This window comes from Lemur catta, chromosome 6 (assembly GCF_020740605.2).
Source record: "Lemur catta isolate mLemCat1 chromosome 6, mLemCat1.pri, whole genome shotgun sequence".
Classification (NCBI taxonomy): Eukaryota; Metazoa; Chordata; class Mammalia; order Primates; family Lemuridae; genus Lemur; species Lemur catta.
The window spans coordinates 26044959-26068488 of NC_059133.1; the positions used below are offsets into that span (position 1 = coordinate 26044959).

Genomic DNA, 23530 nt, shown 5'->3' on the forward strand with positions numbered 1-23530 from the left:
TTTTACAAAGACATCCCCCCACCCCTCACCCGGATCGAGGGGAACGCGCGCTGCGCGGCGTCGGCAGCACGACTCCGAGGGGACCCGGCTCCGAGGCCGCAGTCCGGCTTCCCTGGCAGAATGCCCGCGAGAGCCCGTTCCCTCCACCCTTCCCCGCAGCCCTGCACCCACAGCGCGGGCATCGGCGCCGCACGCTCGCTCCTCCGGCTAGCGCAGCCACCCCGGACGGGGACGGGATGTAAACACCGAGTACGAAGCGGGCCGAAGCTGCTGACGTGCAGCCCGATCCGAGTAGGCGGCGCGCGTGTAGACTCAGCCGGAGCCGGCCGCTCTTATCTACAAAGCTCTCACCCCCCGAGGCCAAGCGGGCCCGGGCAGCGCACTCCCGCGGGAGGACGTGCTGGCTCAGGGCCTCAGACCCCCTAAAGCGAGTAGGAGGAGCTAGGGTTGGGGGCGGAGCTTTCACACGCGCACCATCGGCTTCCTCCGTCCCCCGACACAGCAACTCGGTCTCCAGCCGCCACTCGGGGTTTATTTGTTTACAAGCGGATTACGTCAGCTCCCCCCTCTCCTCCTGGCCTCTGGACCCGCCCCCTGGGCCCTTTTCCCGCCCCCTCCGGCTCCGAATCTGCTTACGTCACAATAGTGCGATCTCTGGATTGGCTGGCGACGGTCGTCACGCTCCAGCTACGCAACTTCCTTTCCGCGGCCTATAAAGAGTGCTGCACGGCGGCTGCATCTCTTCGCCCCTCGGAGCTGGAAATGCCGCTGTTGGGGTCTTCGGAGGCTGCGGAGCTGGAGGCGGAGGCGGCTGGGGAGGTCCGAGCGATGTGACCAGGCCGCCGTCGCTCGTCTCTTCCTCTCTCCTGCCGCCTCCTGTCTCGAAAATAACTTTTTTTACTCTAAAAGGAAAAAAAAAGTAGCCGTCCGCCCCCCACGCCCTCTTCCTCTCAGCCCTCTGCCCTGTGAGGGAGCCCGGGGTGGCCGCTCCGCCGTCGGGGCCGCGCCGCCGAGCCCCGGCCGCCCCGGGCCGCCCCCGCCCGCCGCCCCCATGCATCCCTTCTACACTCGGGCCGCCACCATGATAGGCGAGATCGCCGCTGCCGTGTCCTTCATCTCCAAGTTCCTTCGCACCAAGGGGCTCACGAGCGAGCGACAGCTGCAGACGTTCAGCCAGAGCCTGCAGGAACTACTGGCAGGTGAGCGACGGGCGCCAGGGGGACGCGGGCCCCACACCCGGGGTCGGGGCCGGGCCGTCGGGTCCGCGGGATCCTCCGCCGCGCTCCAGGCTGGGCGCGCTCGGGTCCCGCCGCGGGACCGGACCGGCCGCGGTGGGCGGTCGCTAACGGCGGGTCCTGGCGAGGGTTTGGGGGCTGGACCGAGGGCGCCCCCTCCCCCGGCTGGCAAACGGAGGAGGGGAGAAAACACGCACAACAAAGAAACTAAAGCCCACAGAGGCAGGAGCTGCGGTCCGAGGACCGTCGGCGTATTTGGGGACAAAGGAGCCCTGGGGCTGGGGTTGGTTCGACGACCCCTCCCCCCCTACCCCTCCAACCGTTGCGTGGTCGGCGGCCGGGCCCCGGGGTGGGAAGCTGCCCCGGAGCCAGCTCGGGACGGACGTGCGGTCTCCCCGCGCCTCCCGCCGCTGCCCATTAATCATCGGATTTGTCACCGGCACAATTACAGCCGTGCCCAGAGCGTGGTTTAGGGTTGCTTGTTTTTCTTGCCTTCGGGGTTAACAGTCCAGTGGCCCTTCTCTTCTCCAACACCATAAACTCCATTGTGTGTGGCTGGGGTGGGGTGGAGAAAGTAAACAGGTTCCCACTTGGCCGCCGGTGCCATCCGGCTTCCCGGCTGGCCGAGGCTGCGCGCCTGATTCCTGTTTTGGCGGCTCAACCGGTTGGTTCCTGGAGATTGTTTTGCCCGGCACTACTGTTATTTCTAAAACCTTGCCCGCTCGTTCCCCATTCCCGCACATGCCCGGCAGCGAATGCGGTCCTGGACGTTTTCTAAAAGTTGATAGTTTTCATTTTCGTTCGACAAAGGAGCCAGCTGAAGAAGGAAACTGGAGCGGGAGCTAATAGTAATGAGCCTAAGCATTGTTTCTCTGTTCTTTTCTTCTATAGAACATTATAAACATCACTGGTTCCCAGAAAAGCCATGCAAGGGATCAGGTTACCGTTGTATTCGCATCAACCATAAAATGGATCCTCTGATTGGACAGGCCGCACAACGGATTGGACTGAGCAGTCAGGAGCTGTTCAGGCTGCTCCCAAGTGAACTCACACTCTGGGTTGACCCCTACGAAGTGTCCTACAGAATTGGAGAGGATGGTTCCATCTGTGTGCTGTATGAAGCCTCACCAGCAGGAGGTAGCACTCAAAACAGCACCAACGTGCAAATGGTAGACAGCAGAATCAGCTGTAAGGAGGAACTTCTCTTGGGCAGAACAAGCCCTTCCAAAAACTACAATATGATGACTGTATCAGGTTAAGATATAGTCTATGGATGGATCATCTTATAATGGATGGATAAATTTGATTTTTGCTTTGGGTGGGCTCCTTTTGGGGATGGATTATGGAATTTAACCATGTTACAGCTGTGAAGATCTGGCACAAGATAGAATGGTAAAATTTTTTTAAGTGACAGTGCCATAGTTTGGACAGTACCTTTCAATGATTTAATAGCCTGTGAGTCCAAGTAAATGATCACTTTATTTGCTAGGGAGCGAAGTCCTATGGTGGTTTCAGTTTCTCCCAGACATACTTAAATTTTACATCAATCCCTTGAACGAAAATCTGTATTTCAAAGAACCTTTCTCTGCAGTAGACCTTGCAGAGGAATTTGCACTATTACACTTGAAAATTGTTATTGTTAACCTTTTTGGCAGCTCAATAGGAAAGCTCAACGTTTTAAACATGGTAGTACTGGAAATTTTATGACAAGACTTTTACCTAGCACTTAAATATGTATAAATGTACATAAAGACAAACTAGTAAGCATGACCTGGGGAAATGGTCAGACCTTGTATTGTGTTTTGGGCCTTGAAAGTAGCAAGTGACCAGAATCTGCCATGGCAACAGGCTTTAAAAAAGACCCTTAAAAAGACACTGTCTCAACTGTGGTGTTAGCACCAGCCAGCTCTCTGTACATTTGCTAGCTTGTAGTTTTCTAAGACTGAGTAAACTTCTTATTTTTAGAAAGTGGAGGTCTGGTTTGTAACTTTCCTTGTACTTAATTGGGTAAAAGTCTTTTCCACAAACCACCATCTATTTTGTGAACTTTGTTAGTCATCTTTTATTTGGTAAATTATGAACTGGTGTAAATTTGTACAGTTCATGTATATTGATTGTGGCAAAGTTGTACAGATTTCTATATTTTGGATGAGAAATTTTTCTTCTCTCTATAATAAATTGTTTCTTACCTTGGCATTTTAATCAATCTCTTGTCATGATTATAGAGGTTCAAGCTATAAGGAGTATTTTTCTCAGAAGACTTAGGTTCTATAAGCTATGAATGTCAGTTGCACACTGGTCATGCTGAAAAAACATTTGATGAGGGATGAAGATGATCTGTGTATACATATTTAGGTGTTAGAGGAAACACAGGAGTAACATGTTTAAAAAAAAATTTCTTAAGTCAAAAAACATGGACACATTCACAGGCTAACAAGCTCATGAAATGAGGATAAGAGACAAAGGTAACATCTACCTAAAAAGTGATACTCAAAAGGATTACATTTCATTGCTTCCCTGTTGAAGTGAAGATATAAATGTTCCATTCTGGCCCACCTTTGAAAAACAATTATTATGCCCCACGGAATCCTTGTTCACTTAGAAAATCCCGGGGCAGGTGACCCCATAGTCTTAACAGGCTAATCACTACAGAGATTGGTTGCTTTTTGCTTTTCATCATCTGCAAGATTTACATAAAAATCACTTAAGCTGGAATTCAACAAAAGGTATGTTTATGAACTTTATTCTCAAAAGTTGAAATGCCGACTTTGATTCCTCATTTTGAGACTTAGATAAATTCTAAGAACCTAAATGAATATTGAGAACGCTGTAGTGTAGGTTACTCCACTAGTCCTTGCAATTCTTTGGTTGTAGAGGATAAAATGGTTTTTAAGTGGAATAGAAAATGAAAAATTGAGTTTTGCTCTACGCAGTTATTAACTAGTGACCTTTTTTTGGTATGTATTTAAACATGTTCACACGGTAAATATGCAATCTATAATAAGTTACTTAATCAGTATTTAAAATCAGTAATCTAAAATAAGTTACTTCTATGTGTAAGATTAAATTCTGATTTTGTAGACTACACAGAATACACACCTAAACATGCAGGTATTATAGAGTACAAATGATGTTTCTACTTTAATGTCGGGCCATTTTTGGGAGTTTGATCTTATAACCAATACATGGACTACCCTTTCTAATTGTTAGTTTTATATTTCAATCTGTTACGTGAAAAGCCCCTCAGTTTTTCAAACTTAAATTACAGTAAAATAAAGGGTAGTTTAATTTTTAAATGGATCTCACCCCAGTGCTGACTACTATTGTTTACCAACTGCATTTCATCTGGTAACTCTTTTGAAGCTAGTAACAAAGCTAAGGCTTTGCATACCAAATCATTCTTGATTGAGACCTAAGAGTGAGGATCGCTTCCAGACAATTCAGGGATATATTTTAGGGTGTAAAACTTTTTTGTCATAAAACCTTTTTTTCAAGTGGACAATTATTTTTGAAGATCTTGACATCAGACTTTTTGGTATTAAATATTTTAAAACATTTGATGGGAAGATAACTTCTTAAAGATGTTTATTTTAGAGTTCAGGTGATGTCTGGCATGGGAAGAACTTTTTTTTATGTTTCTCTTTAAAAGACTTGCAGACAGCTAGCTCTCTTTGAGATCTAGCATCCATCTGTTTCCTGTGACTTTAACCTTACATTCCTTAGACAATTGAGCTGAGGCTCTGTCTTCAGTACAGGAGCTGTTTCATATTTCTTGTTCACTGCTTCTGGGGAATGTTTTGAAATAGTTTATTAGAAATCCTTATAAGATAGGATGACTACTTTCAAAGTTATTAGTTGCCATTGGCACCATGAGTTTATAGTTATGAATGTCAATAAGTTTGACAAATGTTATTAGGTTTTAACAGGTAGTTTTAAAGTTACTTACATTTTTCCAAATGCAAGTAGTATCTCCCTGTGTAATGCTGAAACAAGGTTTGAAGTGGATCGTATAGGAAGAGTTACCCTAGTCCATGTAGGGTAATGTGGCTGTTCCTTCTGTCATCTGGAATAGGAATCATACGTCCTTACCCTTATTTGCAGTATTTCTATTATAATAGATGGGAAGGCAACCAGAAAATGGCTTTTTGGTACCAATTGCACCAGTGGTTTCCTTAAGTCACTATAACTCTCATGTTGCAGGTAATTAATTTTGTTTTGTATATAGGTATTATAGATTATGGAATTGCACTTGAAAGAAGCATTTCTGACGTTTAGTTCTTAATGACTAAAGGTGTCCAAGTTCCCTTTAATCTTATTTTAGGAACAAATCTGCTATTAGACTTTGGGTGATTTTTAACATTTCTGATACTCTCTCTGCCTCCTCTTTACAGAAGTATGATAACTGAAGCTGTATGTTGCATATTGAAGCTTAAAGCTATTTCCTCTCCCTTTTTCACCCCTATTTCAGATGTGATAAGATGTCCTTGATAGGCTATATAGAGAAAATTCATCAATAGTTTTATCTGTGCACAGGAGACTTCAAAAAATATATCTGGATTGCCTAAAACTGAGCGGATTTCTTATTTATCTGAAAGTATACAGACTGCAAATATTTAGATTCACCTCAGTCTCTGCAGTTAAATTTTATATATGGCTACTGTCAAAATATATTAATAAATGGTTTATTTTCATATTTGGAGCATAACAGTATTAAAAAATCTTTCATAGTAAAATAGTTTGTACTACTAACAGACTAAGCTGCTTAACTGAGTCCTTAAATCATTTTATATATTGGACTGTAAATAGACCAGACAAGTGTGTGTTATGAGTTATAATTTCTGGTTATATCTATTGATCTTTGTATAGTATTCTGATAATAGCATATGGTGAAGGAATATTGTTAAGCAAGATGTCAAGTTTTGTATTTTTGAGATGCTCCTAAATAAGCCTTAGATTGTGTTAATGGTGAGGACTGACACCATTTCCTCAACAATTTGTGGAGTATACTTGACACCAGTTTTTTTGACTGCAGTTTTAACTTGGTTTATCACTTTTTGTGTTGCTCAGTGTATCAAACAGAGGAATAAAAAAATGGAGTTCAACTTCAGACTGTTACATATGAGCCTTTTCATGATATTTATCATATTAGTGTTGAAGATGTAGTGTTCTTTTGGGACTTCTGTATGCTTAGAGTACAGATGTTGAAGGATGCAATGATTTCAGGCTAGGGTTGGATAAAATCAAAGGATGGAAAATGAAAAGTGGGAAACTTAGCTGAGAAGGGAGGAATTTAAAGGCTTGGTCATAAAAATTCATTTGCTGTGGACATAGGTGTAAATTAAGAGAGGTCTGTGCAACACAGTCTTTTGGCAGAAAGTTTGGGAATCCTTGTTGTAGAGAGATTCTGCAACTGTGGGGCAGACCCTGCACTCAATCTGTTTCTATGAACATGCAGGTCAAAGTGGTAGTACAGGTTCATGGCCTGCCCTGCGTGGAAACCGGCCTTGGGGGAGGTGTGGATGGGAAGCATAAATATCTTAAAGGCATTTTTAAAGAAATTAAAATATATTGCCTAAGCCTTTTCTCTCAGTATTTTATATATAAAGGAAGAATATTTTTTAAAGTGTCTGTTATAAACCACTTGACGATTACAGCCTCTTTTCCTTGTACCTTTAAATTGTGAAGGCCATTTGTGACCCCATCCCTGGTGGTAGAAGGATGATCAAGGATAGGCCAGAAATCTTACATCACTACAGGGACTACCAGGCAGGAGAAAAGTTAACGGCATTCCTGTATTTGGAGAATATTACATCCAACACTACTTGTTATAACTTCAGATTTTAAGATCAGTAGAAGACATCTTCACCCATACATTTACTTTTAATGTACATTTACTTTTAATGATTCCATAAATGATTGTCTCCAAAGTTATTCTGCCATTCTTTGAAAATATTTTTTATGTGTATATGCATGCATTTTCATACGAATATGCAATAGTACATGGTACATTTTATAAACAAATATACATGTATTGGGGATACACTAAAAATTTTATTGGTGAAGTGCATGATCAAAAATGTTTAGAGATTATTTCTCTGGATTGTCACTAAAGTAGAAGATGTTTGCTCTCCCAAAATAACTCATAATTATGATGTTCTTCCTTTAAGTGATAAGTCTTAAAATGAGAAACTATAATAGCAGTACAAAGAAGGTTGCCTTATGTAATTTTGGCTTATCTGCATAAGTCTTTATTTGTAAAATTAAGTCATTTTCTTTTACAGCCAACTTATCCAAAATTAAGTACCAATTTGAAGTCTGTAAGTTCCTATATATTCAACTATGTATTGCTATATGTTGAAATTCACATTTTATTTCTTAGAAAATTTTTCTTTAAATGTTAGGGTTTTTGTAACACTGATATACCTGGTTGCAAGAGAACTGACTGATCAAAATGGCAAATCCGTGATTAAATTATTTTTAGCATTTATGGCTAGGCCAGAAAGTCCCTGTATCTTTTTTTTCTTGTTCTGAGCCATCCTCACATTTTTGTAAGGAAAGATGACTAACAAATTGGACTTTATTTGAGAAGATCCTGTAAGTCGCCATGGCCTTAAAATGATTAGACTTGACAATTACACTATGAGCAGGATTGAATACACTTACTTTCTAATTGTTTTGATAGATGGCAGTTTTGTACCCTCAAGTCAGTAAACTAAATGGAGTTGTATTTCCTATAAATGGCACTTGTGAGCCTTTAAGTTATCAGTATATGTTCTTATTTGACCTTCCAATATCTGGATGAGGTTGGCAGGTAGGTCAGTTCAGTATTTTTTATCTTCATTTTATGGATCGAAAACTGAGGTTTAGTTTAAGTAATTTGCCCTAAAGCCAAACAGCTATTAATAATACACAGTTTGAACTTAGGTCTTTCTGGCCCCAGAACCCCTCTGTTGGTATATGGTGTATGATTCATTTACCTTGTTTCACATTGTTGGGGCATGTGTTTTATCCTCTCATTGCTAGTACACCATCTTTGGTCATTTTCAGCCTTGAAACTCTTTCACTATGCTCAAGAGGCATGTAACTGTCTACAGTTAGGCTTCTTTCTTTGAGAAGCAGTTGGGATTTAGTGTAAAGAGTACTAACTAGTCTTAGACTCAGAAAATGAGCTGAAATTCTGACCTCTACCAATTTGTGACTTTAGACCGGTTACTTAACCTGAGTCTGTCACTCCATATGTAAAAATGTGGGTAATAAGTTTGTTGTCAAGGTCAAATAAACATGAAAGCACATAGCCAGTGAGTGGTTGTATTGGAATTTGCATATCATGGAGGCCAATTAAATATGGCAGATTATTTTCTTGGTTTTTTTGAAAATTTGATTATAGTGTGATTGTGTTTGGAGTTTCCTGAAAGTCTGCTTTAGCCAATAGCTGCAAGGAATGTACTAGTGTTTTTGAAATACAGTGATATAGGAAAGAAAATGAACTGCTTCCCTCCTTTAAAGGATGAAAATACAGATAACTCAGGCTGTGTGTATTTGTTTTACAGAATTTCCTGAGCTAGGTCCTTAACTTTGTGATTTTCAGAGCTATTTTCTCAGTAAAAAAGAAGGAATCCCTCAGATCCTTTGTCTTACGTTGAAGACACCTGTAGTTGAGAGATGGAGCGATGCTACCAAACGTGTAATAATGTAGCCCTGTACAAAGGACGTTTGCATCTATTATGTTGTTTAATCCTCACAGCAACCCTTTGCTGTGTGAAGTTGACTTTTCCCAGGGTTTGCAGTCCTTCAAGCCATTTGTATTTGGTCATGCTTTTGCAAGAGATTTTCAAACAGTGGTTTTCAAATAGAACTCAGTGGTTCTCAATCTCTTCTTAACCTAGAGTGTTGTGAGTACTTCTTTTACTGCAAAGAAAAGCAGCCTTTTTATAAATTATCAGTTTGGTTTTGAGTTTCTTCTTGTGATGTAACCTGATGCAACGTTTGCTTGAATCACTAATAATGTAGTTGATTTCCCTTAGTCAGTCATAAATGAGTCAGTGACCATGGGTTCTTTCGGTTTATACTCAAGTCTCTTTTTTTGTGTGAAGATATCCTTATTGAATAGCTTTCTGCTGGCTTGTACAGCATTACAGCATGCCTCAATGAAGTACATATTCGTAGCAGAGCTTTGTGCTAATTTATTTTGCAATACTATAGGAAAAAAAGGGCTTCATTCTTAAAAGAAACTCAAGAGACTTAGGCAAAATTTCTTCTGACCCTTTCAGAAGTCTTGCATCTTAAAGCCCCTGTGTGGTTCAGGCCCTGCTTGGAGTTGTGTGTAGCCTTATAAATCATTGTGCTCCTACAGTTTTTAAGCTCGTGATTTAAGAATGAGTTTGGAACTAATTAAAACAAGGCTTAGGTGGCCAGTATCGTCAGAACAGTTATCCCTTGAGACAATAGTTATGGTTAGGGTCAGGGATGGAGTGCTTATGTAATACTGAAACATTACATAGAAGCTCTTTTCCACTAGCTCCTAGATTCTTGCATTTTTCCTTATAAGTCTGTAAGTTTCCTGAGATCCTTTATGATGGTTAAAATACACGTGGTATTTTGTCCTATGTCTATCTGTTACATTCATTAGACACAGACTTACTGAGTCCCTCTGTGCACCAAGTGTTGTCCTAAGCACTGGGGATGCACACACAGTTACTGTCCCTGGCCCATAACGGGCTTGGAGCCAAGCATACCACACAAATGTAAAAGCTGGACCCGACCTGAGGCATGCTAAGGAAAGGGAAGTGGGGAGTGGTGTCCTGAGAGCTATACTGGAGTGATAGTCTGCTGTAGGAAGGTTCCCAGAGGAAGGGACACTTGTGCTGAGATCTGAAGAATGAGTGGGGGTTTAAGTGGAGAAGGCAGGCACGAGGGAACAGTATGCACAAAATCTGGCTGAAGAGTGGTGACGAATGGGAGGAGTTGAATGAAGACCAGTGTGGCTGGGGTAGAGAGGCATTGATGGGAGTGAGGCCAGTTGTGGGGCTTTATAGGGAGAGTGACCATATAACTTAATACATTTATCAACCCAACTGTGACTCGAGAGTAAAAGAGGGTGCTATTTATAATTAAACACAGACTATAAGCATCAGCCAGGACACAGGGCCACCTCGCTTTCATAGGCCATGTTAACAGTATTGTCTAAGAGCTTGGCAACCGGCAGTGTGTCAACTTCCTAGTGAATGTGTCAAGGAGTTAGAATACCTTACTCCATCCAAAAGGAATCTAAACAGAAGAGTAGGTTTTACAGACAGCTAAGTTGTATGATTTGTTCTGGTATTGATATTAGTGACTATTTCACGTTTTGAAGGTTTGACATGAAAAGATGGGTTTTAGTGTGAACTACTAGATTAGAGTCACTGTCATGGTATATGAAATAGCACAGTTCAAATATATCTTGAATATTTTCTGCTTTTAGGTTACAGCACTTGTCATTTTTGCAAAAACCTTTTATATAAATAGAATTTTAAAATAGCTTCATTCTAGGTTTACATTTTGAGTGTAAGTACTTCCTGGATGTAACTCTCAAGGTATGGGCCACTTAAATTTTTTTCTTGAAATTATGTAAAAATCTATACAGTTAAATGCATAGAGTTCAGGGAATTTTGCACACCATGTTTTCTGCACCCTGATCAAGAGATAGAACATTTCTACAATCCCAGAATATTCTCTTTTGGGGGCACTTAAAAATTGGATTAAGAAATATGGTTGGTAGAGCCAGGCCTCAAATTAGAAATAAGTTGTTTCCCCTCTCCTTTCATAACTTTATTTTTGCTTCCTAAACATGTGGCAATGGTAACTTTACACATGAAACAAATTGTCGCCAGAAGAAACTGTTGCCTTTCAACTAGTTATTATTTAGTGGTTACTAATATAGTACATCCCTGCCCAATTTGCTATGGCTTTTTAGTCCTTTAAAGTGAGTAGTAAAATCTGAGTCATATCCCCATCACTGACTCACAAGCTTACTAAAGACTGCCTGTTTGCCTGTTTATTATTAGGCCCAAGCTTAAGAATCTTGATCAATTGAAAAAGATTGTGATAATGTCAAATTTACATAACACCTCTCCCTTTTTTCCTACTTTTCCTTTTAGCCTGATCATGTCACTCTATAGGAGGTTTTACAGGTAAGAGGGGGGTAGGCAAGAGTCAAGCCAGTACCTATAGCTGAGTCCTAGCCTTGAGCACTTCCTTTCCTCTCAAAATTCTTACCAGCTAGTTGTCAAACAGCAATTAGAATATTGAACTAAGTTACAGGGTAATTAGTTGTCATATTGATTCAACTCAAGAGTTGTGTGTCACCTAAAGATTCTTGAATCCGAGACAAAGACTTGTCCTAAAAAGAGTGTTTGTTCTTAAAGAGTTTGGGATTTACTGAGGGATAGGGAATGGGGATAATTCACCAGTGGTTGAAAAGGGGGCTTATACCTTTTTTCTCTGTAGATTTAGAGTTCCCATTTGGAACCTGATCTAGAACCAGATCTTGAATTAACTATTTTTTCCTGAGAAGGGCAATGCGTTCTGCTTAGCAAAAACTGCTGTCAAAGCGCTGGCAGGCTGTGATGGTCGTGATGGTGGGGGCTGGTTTACAGACATTTTTCTCAGTGCACTAATATTTTAGTACCAATTGGACTTTTAAAAATTTTTTTTCTCTCTCTTTACACTCCATTTTAGAAAGAATAGTGAGTCAGTAAAGAGGTAACGAGGGTTAAAGCCAGATTTGGTTAGTGGAAAGACTTGTCAATAACCCATCTCCAGTTAGAGAAGCTCCTACGGTGATTACACATTTATTTCACTAGTGGGTTCATTACTCATTTTTTTTTTAAACATTTCATTGTCAATACTTATCATTACTTTTTTTTTTTCTTTTTTTCCTTGTTTGAGACAAAGTTCCCCTCTGTTACCCCGGTAGAGTGCAGTGGCATCATTGTGGCTCACTGCAACTTCAAACTCCTGGGCTCAAGTGACCCTCCTGCCTCAACTTCCAGAATAGCTGGGACTACAGGCTTGTGCCACCATGCCCGGCTAATTTTTTTCTATTTTTTTGTAGAGACAGGGTCTTGCTCTTGCTTAGGCTGGTCTTGGACTCCTCAGCTCAAGCCATCCTCCCGGCTCCGCCTCCTAGAGTGCTAGGATTACAGACAGGCATGAGCCACCACGGCTGGCCTCATTACTCATTTTTAAAAAGGAGTTTCATGCATTAAGCACAGGACAAGTCATTGTGATGTTTCACTGTATGGATGTTGATAACAGTTTTCCCTTCATTCCCTACCTCTGTCCTCTTCCTGGCAAATCTTTCCAATGCCACCAGACAGCTTTAGACCCCCTGTTCTGCTCTCCTTCTGTAAAATTCTCTCCTGATGCTGCAGGACAAAATTTTCACTTCCTGCAGACTTCCTGAGTGCCAGGACTATGCTAAGCACCTCCCAGCATCCCCTCACTGACTCCTCATCACCAGCCTGAAACAGTAGACGTTTGTTAATAATCATCTTTGGTTTGAGGATGTTATGGTACAGTGATGTTATATAACTTGCCCAAGGTCATGAGCTGATTTGGGGCTAGAATCCAGATTTGTCTAAGGTCAAGCACCAGCTGCTAACCAATACTTATCACCTCCCTGAGCACTGCTTTCTGATCCCATTGCATTGTAATTGTGTTCACGGCTGATTTTCACATTAGACAGGAAGATGTTGAAGTCAAGAACTCTCAGACCAGAGCTTTAAAAGATGGCAAGATTAAATTAACAGATTGGTCATAAATATGTGTTGAACACCTACTGCGTGCCCAGCATTGGTCTAGGTACTTGGAGACATAGCAGTGAACCAAACAAAAATCCTTGCCATCAGGGCGGTAAACAAGCAAAGAAAATGCATGATATATCAGATGGTGACAGCTGCCAAGGAGCAGGGCTGCTGTCTTGCTTCTGTGAGTATTGTCCCCTGTAGTTGTGCAACACCTTGTGAGCTCTGCATGAAAGGGAGATAGGAAGTTAGTTGCTGGGGTGGAACTACTTTAAATAAAATAGTCAGGGAAGGCCTCACTGATAAGGTGCCATTTGAGCAGAAACATGAAGACCAGAGAAACAGCCCAGGAGGTATCTGGGTAAAGAATATTCCATTCAAATAACTGGGTGAATTCCAAAATCCTACCAGACTTCTCTCTCCCCAAAACATAATTGTAATTTGGCATTCTTGGGTACTCTTTATTATAATGTCAACTAACCTGATTTATGGCAGTTGTTTCCCTGACCACTTTTTATTTGTTTTCTGGTTGATTGCATGCCACAGAAATTAGTACAACTTGGACTAGGAAAATTCAGCAGTGTTCCCCTCACCCATTTTAGAATTGCAAATCATAATGAACAGGCTGGCAAGAAGTCTGATTTCTTAAAACTCTATGTCTATAATAAACATGAAATATGAATTGATGTTCAGTATAATAATACGAGTTCAGCAAGATGCTCAATATTTTGTTAGGATGTATAGCTAGGCAAGCTAACAGACAAGTGTTGAAGAGTTTTCTTGCTCATATTTAGATAACTGGATAAAACTCCTGTTCCTTACAAAATCTGAGATTACAGTACAGAGAGCCCCCTGGCTCTCTGTTATCATTTGGAGCCCCTGGCCTTTTGTGTATAAGACTGGAGATAAAAGCAAGGGTACATTAATTTCATCATATAGTCACTTAAAAATCATGGAGCACTTATTCTTTTAAGGTGCTACCAGGTATCTAGCTTATTCTTGAGTTACCGAAACTCCCTGGTGTTAAGATATACAAATGGATATGTCTCTGGTTTCACTTAACTTATCAAAGATGGATGAAAGGGCACTTTCTCAAATATATTTCACCATGAATACTACCCTGCCCCATGCTCCCTCCCCAGCCTGAGAAGTAAGACCATCCCTCCTTCCAGTTTGAAACTTGCTATATCTATCCAATCCAGGTTGTCTTCCTTTTGCTGGGTAAAAATTGGATAAGTACTTTTGCACATGGTTGGGTATAAATCACTATCAAATGTGATTCTCCTCCACTCTTAAGAAGGCAGAAATCTCTTTCTGGGTTTAAGAAAGGTTTAAAGCTCCCAAATAAATGTTAACCAAATAATTCTGGCCATTTGACTAGAAATGGTGGGATGGGATTATGGAGAAAGACGAAGGGAATGAATGAAAAGCAGGGAACTACACTTTGGAAAGTAAGAGTGATGTTATGTGGGATTTCATGCAGAATTAGAAATTTTATCCAAAGCAAACATTTACCAAAAGAGCAATGAGAATAGATTCTTCAACCCCTAAACTTGTTCTTGGAAATGCTGAACAACCTCTCCTGTCTAATTATCTCAAAATTATCTTCAACATCAATATATATATTTGCCTAATGATAATAGGCTCACAAGCAAAAATTCCCTAATGTTAAATTTGGGAACACAAGTAAAATAACCATGTTAATTTGAAACTCAGTACCATGGATACGGATAGTGATTACAGCCTTGTGAATCTGCTAATAATTTGTTGTAATAATCTATGGCATCTCTCCCGAAAGATTTCTCAGATTCATCAGTGCAGATCAAAGTTCGTTCTTTTATCAAAATGCTGGCTATGATTCTCTGGCTATGCAAGGTGTTTTTGCCCTTCTGTTCTCATGAGAAAAGTCCTGCCTTCATTTCTCAATGAGTATTCCTTTGTTTTTCCTTTTTCCACCTACTCACACTGAACTTGTCAACTTAGACAGAAAAATACTCTGCTGTGTAGAATGAAATAAACACATCTCAATATGTGTCTGAACAAACTTATTTTTAAATTTAGTCATTTGGTTTAACCCTTTATGTTAGGCAATAAAGTGATGATAAAAGCTAATTTAAATGAAGTCATTCAGTAGATTATTTTGTAGTGCAAGGTTTCAGGGTGCGTTGTTAAAGTAAAAATATATTTCAGTATCTTGAGTACAGCTCTCTGGTCTAATATGGCATATTTTTTTTCTGTGAAAACTTTCACTAGAAATTTATTTAAAGGGAACAAAATACAGTCTGTGCATGTATGTGGGTGTGTTACACATGTGCTTGCTGGGAGAGTAGGGTGGGTAGTTAGTATTGGAAAGAGGAAGGAATAAAATTCACGAGATGGTGCAAAAGGAAGATTTCTGCATACATCTGTGTGTCATATGTGTATGTCTTTGCCCTTCTTATAATAAATTAATACAGGGAAAGAAATATGCTGATTAGGTTTTTTTACTTTTATTTATTTTATGCTATCACAGGAGACTCTAGATCTAATAGGTTTTTAAAATGTTTTTTTTTTTTTTAAGCTATGGTTTATTCTGATGCCTGGCCACTGATTTTGATAAAAGAAAGTTATAAAAGCTGGATGTGAGTGTAGTCTAAGCTACTCAGGAGGCTGAAATGGGAAGATAGCTTGAGCCCAGGAATTCAAGGCTGCAATGAGCTATGATTGAGCCATTGCACTCCAGCCTGGGTGACAGAGTGAGACCCTGACTCTAAAAAAACAAAAAAATCAAAAGGATGAAGTAGCAAGTTGAGTCTCAGCTTACAGAAAGAAGGAATGATATTAGTTAAAATCCCACCTTTAACCTTAGACGTAGATCAAATGCCCATCTATAGAACTTAGCACCAAAGACACAGATGTAGAGCTCATGACAGAGCACGCTGCCTGGTTTGAAGATCAGAAAGTAGGTAAGAAGCTGCCGTTCCTGCACAGGACTCTGATTCTTGTGGCCTTGATTTTTTTGGGTGTCAGTTTGGCCACCAAGATCAACTTTAGCCATTAGGATTTCACATTAAAAACACAATCGATCCTTTTTTCCTGCTTTGCTAGGCATGGGAAAAAACATTGACAAACCACACACTTTCGTGGGCACTTCAGGGTTATATGTAATTCCAGGTACACTCAGTGTGACTCTGCTCCTTTCTCTCCCTGGAGAAAGCACATTAGAATGTGGGAGGATACGGGTAGTAGTCCTAAGGGTTCTAATTTATATGTATGCATGCAAAAAGTTACCTCCATTTCAGCCAAGGTCACCTTGTATCTTGAAAGCTGGACTGATGAACACCCATTCTTCTGGCCAGATGAAGTCCAATGTCATTCTCAAGTTTTTGCACTCCCGGGTGGCACACCTTCTCTTCTCCAACTCCAGGCCTCAAGTGATCTTCCCGTCTATCTTCTCTTCCCCAGTAGCTGGGATTACAGGCCACACCACCATGCCTGGCCCACACCCTCTCTTCTGAACTCTGGCCTTGAACCCCTGCCTCTGCTGGATTAGTTCATTTTGGGGACCATTTTACCGGCCTCTGTGGGCTGTCCTCTTTGCATACCACCCAGATGTGAAGCTTGGCCTCATCTTCATTTCTGCAAATGTTCTCTCAAAAGTAGTCATCTCTTTAACAAAGGTGAGATGACAATGGAGACTTACAACATAGACGTCTTGAATTATTAGGATTTTTTAGTGCTTTGGTCATTTCTGGATCCAAGGCTACAGGTCCTTTATCTTTTTCCTTCCCTCCTCCATCCTTCCCCTCCCCTTCTTTCCCGGCAGCTTCGTCTCTGGGGAGGCCACACCACAGCTAATGTTGCCTCTCTGCTATGCCGGAAGGAAAACAGTGTTTGCCTTTTTTCCTTTTTTTTATAATCATTTTCTAGGTGAGGTTGCAGGGGAAGACAAATGAGGAGCAGAGAGAACAGATGAAATCTTCAGACAGGCAGAAAGCCTTCAGAGACCCTGCAATTGCTTACTCGAGAGTCCAAGGGGCAAGACAATGGGGTTTTAGGCACAGGCTCTGGAATCGGATTTTCCTGGTTGAATCCCTGCTCAAACACTGGCAGCGGTGCCAAAAGGGAAAGCTCTTCATCCTTTTCGGCTCCCTGATCCTTTGCCTGTAAGACGGAGTTGATAACGCAAAATTCAAGGAGCTAAAATGGCCGCGGCCACGAGGGCTGGGCCTGCGCGCGCTTCCTTAGCGCAGCGTGCGTGCGCGCGTAGGTGAGTGCGCGCGTGGTGCGTGCGTCGTGCGCGCGCACGCTGCCCAGAGGTGGAAACTGCAGTCCCGCCTGCCACTTCATTGGTCCGACCTCTCTTGGCCCTGCCTGTCTCCGGCCTCATCAGCCTTCCCGGAGCTTTCTGCTCCTTTGAGCCGCTGCTGGGGGCCCTGAGCCCGGTGGCCTTTACGCTCCGTTTCAGCCCCACCTTGCCCCTCTGATTTAGGAAATTGAGAAAGTCTAGTCCTAGTTGGGAAATCCCATCCATCTGTATTATCCTGGCTTTAGGGGAATCGGAAACCCAGGGAAATTGAGAAACTAATGAAGATCATACAGCTAGTAAGTAGAAGAGCCGTGGTTGGAACCCTACTGTTTTATAAATCCAGATCTAGAACTTGCAGCCACTGCACCAGATGCTTAATTGCAGTGAGAAAACTGAAGCGAGAAAATGTTAAGACTTGCCATGATCTATTTTGCCCTTTTTTTTTTACCCAGGGCGGACAACATGCACTCAAGTTATAGATGTTTTTACCGGAATACAAAAAATTGGCAGTGAGGGCACAACTTTTTTTTTTTTTCTTCTTCCCCGTCCCCCTCGTGCCTGCAACATGCGTTCAATGTTATCCCTAGCTCTGTCCTTATTCTTACAGTAACCCTGCAGGGTAGGTGTTTCGTTGGATACGTGCACCCTAAGACTGAGGAAGGTGAAGCAATCACACAGCCATAAGGGCTATACTCTATAGCCTGTAAAGTGATAGCAAATTGATGGGCAGGATGACCCTTAAGATTTTTGAGGATCTCGCACCCTAGAACCTATCTGCTCACTCAATTACATTCATTCTGAGAAGAAATGCACAAGAAAAAGGTCTGCGGACCAATCCGAACAGGGTGATCTCTGTCTTTCATGTAATGGCTCTGTTTGGCGACCCTGAAAGACCATACTCTAGTTCTTATCAAATTCTCAGAACCGCAACAGCTAAAATTAAATGCAACTTAAAAATAAAAATAAAAGTGTAAGTAAAAAAGATAATGCAAAATTCAATCTCTGAAAACGGATTTTTTTTTTTCTTAAATCTAGGTTTGGCAAAAACACTTTTGGCAGTAAAAAAGGGACCTGACCCAAGGTGACATTTCTTAATGTGATCTTCAGCCAACTTTGTGTTTATCCACACATTTTGGTATAGGAAGGTTAATGGGTTTGAGTTCCAGCTCCCATGGAGGGAATTAGTACTATACAAACATGTTCCATATTTTCTTTCGAAAATCCCCAAAATGCTGAATTCCAGAAATACAATTGGCCCTAAGGGCTTTGGTTAAGAATATCCACCTCAGAGGGTATTTAGGGCCCTAAGTAGGATAATAACCTGTAGGATGCGATACAGAAATAACCACTTAATAAGTGTTGGCTACTACGACCATCATGGTATTGTGGTTCTAAGTAAGCAGGTGCAAGTATGTCCATTTCCAGGAATATGCAAAACTTTGTGATAGCCATAGGAAGTGTACACAATACCTTGTAGTTTACACATAGGCTTATTTTATCTCGGTTGTTTATATCTGTCTTGAGTGTTGAAGTTGCTTCTGATTTTCTTTTTAGATGCCTTCTCAATGCCCTCTAACTCCACTTTTTTAACTGAGGATAAATTGCATTCTTTTCTCTCTGTCTCCCTCTCCCCATCCTCATTCATCCTCCCTCCTCCTCTCTCCATTTCTCTTTCTCTGTTAGATGGCCTTTCCTCCTGATCTCAGGAAACTAGAGAATTGATTACTTTGGAGGCTGCAGGACCTTTCTCTGAGAGTAGTGATTAATGGTCAAAAGATGCTAAATGTGAAAGTCATTCAATAAAGCTCTCAGGACATTTGCTTAGGGGCCAGGTGCTAAGAACTTCTCAACAGAGACAACTTAGAGGGAGGGGGTAGTGGAAAATGAACACACACGATGTAAAACTTTGGGTATAAATTTAACATGATTTGGAGGGGAGGAGAAAGGCATTTTGTTGTGTGTTTTCTCCACTTGAAGGCCTGTTGCCTAAGGTAGATAAAATTCTTTTTCCTGCACACAAGCTTAGAAAGTTGAGTATGAGGAATAATAAAAGGATCTAGGCTGGAAAAACTTGACTGATTGAAATAAAAAATTAAAGACTTTTTTGGTGATAAGATAATCAAAACATCCTTCTATTGTAAAAAAAAAAAAAAAACCAACATCAACAACAAAAAACCACTTTGACGTTTAGTAAAAAAAAACTAGCAGCAAGTTGTGGATTCATTTTGCCTATGTCAGTTTTCCAAACTCTGGCAGAATAGAGACCTTATATTCTATGTACTCCATTAAATATTTTAAGTTGTTAGTAGTATTCTTGATTTTTTTTTCTTGTGTTTTGTTTTGCTGCTAAAGTGGGCTCTTTAAGATCTCAATTTCTGTGTTGTTGTCTTCATTTAAGCAACAACAACAGCAAAAAATCACCCTATCAATGAATGGAATAAATCATTATAAGAAAAAAGGAGATGCAAACTGTGAACTTAGAGTTTTAATAACATTTTATGTTTACTTTGTACACTCAGCCAGAAGCCATTTCTTGCTGACAGTTATTTTAGAGGCCCCCCAAAATAAATTTGTCTTGCTCACAATTACTATGAATTTTTTTATAGAATCCACATTTTTCTCTTTAATTGTCATGGCTTTCTAGGTTCTCTATGGTGCATAGTGCCCCCCTCCCTAATCATATTGCCTCCATACAGAAATAGAGAATTTATTTATTTATTTATTTATTTTTTTGAGACAGAGTCTTACTCTGTTGCCTGGGCTAGAATGAGTGCTGTGGCATCAGCCTAGCTCACAGCAACCTCAAACTCCTTGGCTTAAGCGATCCTCCTGCCTCAGCCTCCCAAGTAGCTGGGACTACAGGCATGCACCACCACGCCTGGCTAATTTTTTCTATATATATTTTTAGTTGGCCAGATAATTTCTTTCTATTTTTAGTGGAGACAGGGTCTCACTCTTGCTCAGGCTGGTCTCGAACTCCTGACCTGGAGTGATCCACCTGCCTCGGCCTCCCAGCATGCTAGGATTACACGCATGAGCCACCGAGTGCGGCCAGAAATAGAGAATTTATAGAAAATCAAAGCACTCACATTTGATGTTAAGGGAAAAGAAGGAAATTGCAAAAACATCTCTCCTTCTGCACTGGAAGAGTTCAAGTAACCACTTTTTTGTTGGCCTTCTCTAATATGTTCGTGGCTCAGAAAATTCCTTTCTGAATTTTTGAATTCCTTTGTTTTTTAAAGTTTTTTTTCCATTTGGTTATTGTTTTTATGTTGATATTAATTTAAAAGTAGGCCGGATGTGGTGGCTCATGCGAAGCCAAGGCGGAAGGATCACTTGAGGTCAGGAGTTCAAGACCAGCCTGAGCAAGAGCGAGACCTTGTCTTTACTAAAAATAGAGGAAAATTAGCCGGGCAACTAAGAATAGAAAAAGTTGGCCGGGCGTGGTGGCATGTGCTTGTAGTACCAGCTATTCCGGAGGCTGAGGCAGGAGGATTGCTTGAGCCCAGGAGTTTGAGGTTGGCTAACGTCACTGCACTCTAGCCCAGGCAACAGAGCAAGACTCTGTCTCAAAAAAAAAAAAAAAAAAAAAAAATTGAAGGTAAATCTATCTCGTTTGTCTTTTCTCTCCTATACCAACAATATGTATATAATAACTTTCTAAAGAACAAGTGGAAGTGGCTCCTTGTTGAGTGATGTGTTCAGCAGAAAAATAAATTGGGATTTGGAAAGATCCTACATATGAAAGGATTTGGAAGATCTCTTGAAAGGGGCTTTTGAAGTTTTTGAACTTTATTTTAAGCTGTAGTTGGGTCCATTTTAGCCAATCTAGGCACATTCATTGTGACTAAGCTTCTTTTCCTTTCCTTTCTTTTTAAATACACATTCAAATCTGATTTTTTCCCTACTTTTTAACCCTACAGACCTTGATTCTATACAATATCTGATTTTAGGAGTGTCAGCCAATGTGCAGGATTCAGCTAAGTAAGTCCTAATGAGACTTCAAAGGTGATGAAGACATCGTCATAACCACTGGGTGTATAATCTAATGCAGAAAAGAATTTATAAAACATAACAAGACAATACTTTGTATTACAATAAAGGTACAATGAAATGAATTTAGGGAAGGAAACAAGGGAAGGCTTCATGATGAAAGTGTCATTTAGAAGAACCCATGATGGGTTGAGGGATGCCAGGGTGCAAAGGGAATGATGTCAAGACTGTACAGCCAGGGCCACATTCAGTGGCTAGAGTATTCCAGTTTACCTAGAGCTCAAAGTATGCATATAAACTAAAGCCTTGTCCTTAAAAAAATGTGCAGTCTAGTGAGGGAGAAATGTAAATAAACAAATGAATTAGTACATTTTGCACTCTGAGTTATGCAGAAAGTGCTTTGGAACATAGAGGGAAAAATCCTAAGTGTGGTGATAGGGGGTTGGGGGGAGACTCTGATTGAAAGCTTCATGGGAGTCCAAATCTTGAAGAAATAGTACTTTGCCCAGTGGAAGTAAGAAGAAAGCATGTGCAAGTTCTTCTTATTCTTTGGACTTGTAATAAACACACAAACTTTCTGGGGCTTTCTAAGGAAATTTTATTTCAAGATTCTGCTAGGCGATAGTTCTCTCTTCTCTAAATGTAAATGTAAATGCCAAGTTCTGCTTTTTCATTCCTCACCAGTTTCTCTTAGTTTTTTTTCCTTATCTGTTTTCACTGGTATTGATCACTCTCCCTTCCTTAGTAAAACTCCATTTGCTTCTCTCCCAACCTGTACCTTGTAGGAAGCACCAATGCTATATTAAATTTCAGAGAAAACTCCCAGTCTATCTTCCCCAACATTCCTTCAGTTTCACTAAGCAAAAACCTGGTTGTTACAAAAGTATGGCGGGACCCCTGCTTTCTGCAATAAACCAGAACAATATGTCCTCAGGTTTGCACTGGGAGATGATTTCAAGTTGAGGCTCTAAAGTTTGATTGCTTACTTCTGTCATTTGCTAAATGTTTAATCTCTAACAAGTCATCTAATCCCTTTGTGCCTCAATTTTCCCCTCTATAAAGTGGGATACAGTCATGCACCGTATAACAAAATGACATATCAGTCAACCATAGACTATATATACAACGGTGGTCCCATAAGATTATAATACCTTATTTTTACTGCATCTTTTCTTAGATATGTTCAGATACACAGAATCTTACCATTGTGTTACCATTGCCTATGGTATTCAGTACAGTAACATGCTGTACAGGTTTGTAGCCTAGGAGCAATAGGCTATACCATATAACCTTGGTGTGTAGTAGACTATACCATCTAGGTTTGTGTAAGTACACTCTATGATGGTCATTTAGTGACACATGACGGTAATATAGTATCTACCCTACAGGGTCATTGTGAGAATTAAATGAGATAATCCACAGAGAGCACTGAACGCCATAGCTAGGATGTAGTTAACATTTTAATAAGTGTTAGCTATTCTTAAATTCTTGGCCAGCCATTTAGCCCTTTCTTCCTTTGTATGTTGCATGATTATAGCCAGTGATGGTTAATTTTATTTGTCCACTTCACTGGGCCATGTGATGACCAGATATCTGGTTAAACATTATTTCTGGGTGTGTCCGTGAGGCTGTTTCTGGAAGAGATTAGTATTTGGATTGGTGCACTGAGTATAGCCGATGGCCCTCCCCAGTGTAAGGGCCTCACATAGTTCTACTCAGGCCCTCATCCAATCTGCTGAGAATCTGAATAGAAAAAAAAGGCAGAGGAAGGTTGGTTTCTGCATCCGCTTGGCTGCCTGATCTGGGACACTGATTTTCTGCCCTTGGTGCTCCTGGTTCTCAGGCCTTTAGACTCAGACTGGAATCTACACCATTGGTTCTCTAGTTCTTAGGCCTTCAAACTATACCACTGGCTTTCCTGGGTCTCCAGCTCATAGACTGGATCATGGGACTTAACCTCCGTAATCAAGTGAGCTAATTCTTGTAAATCTCTTTATACATATAAATTTATGTTTATATATACATTTATCTGTATAAAGAGATTATGTGTTTATACATATATATATGTATATAGATATGTATTAATGTATATAGATATGTGTGTGTATGTATATATATATCCCATTGGTTCTGTTTCCCTGGAAAACCCTGACTAATTTGTAGTTTGCAACCAGGAGCATTGGCATAATCTGGGAGTTTATTAGGAATGCAGATTCTCAGGCCCTATCTCT

At 40.9% G+C, this 23530-nt stretch overlaps 1 protein-coding gene across 1 annotated transcript; it reads left to right on the forward strand.

Annotated features, from left to right (window-relative positions):
- Positions 1-699: 699 nt before the first annotated feature.
- BTG1 (BTG anti-proliferation factor 1) lies at positions 700-3437 on the forward strand. The gene is made up of 2 exons (XM_045553258.1): positions 700-1199; positions 2127-3437. The coding sequence occupies exons 1-2, from the start codon at positions 1052-1054 to the stop codon at positions 2492-2494; spliced, it is 516 nt and encodes a 171-aa protein (XP_045409214.1). The 5' UTR covers positions 700-1051; the 3' UTR covers positions 2495-3437.
- Positions 3438-23530: the final 20093 nt, after the last annotated feature.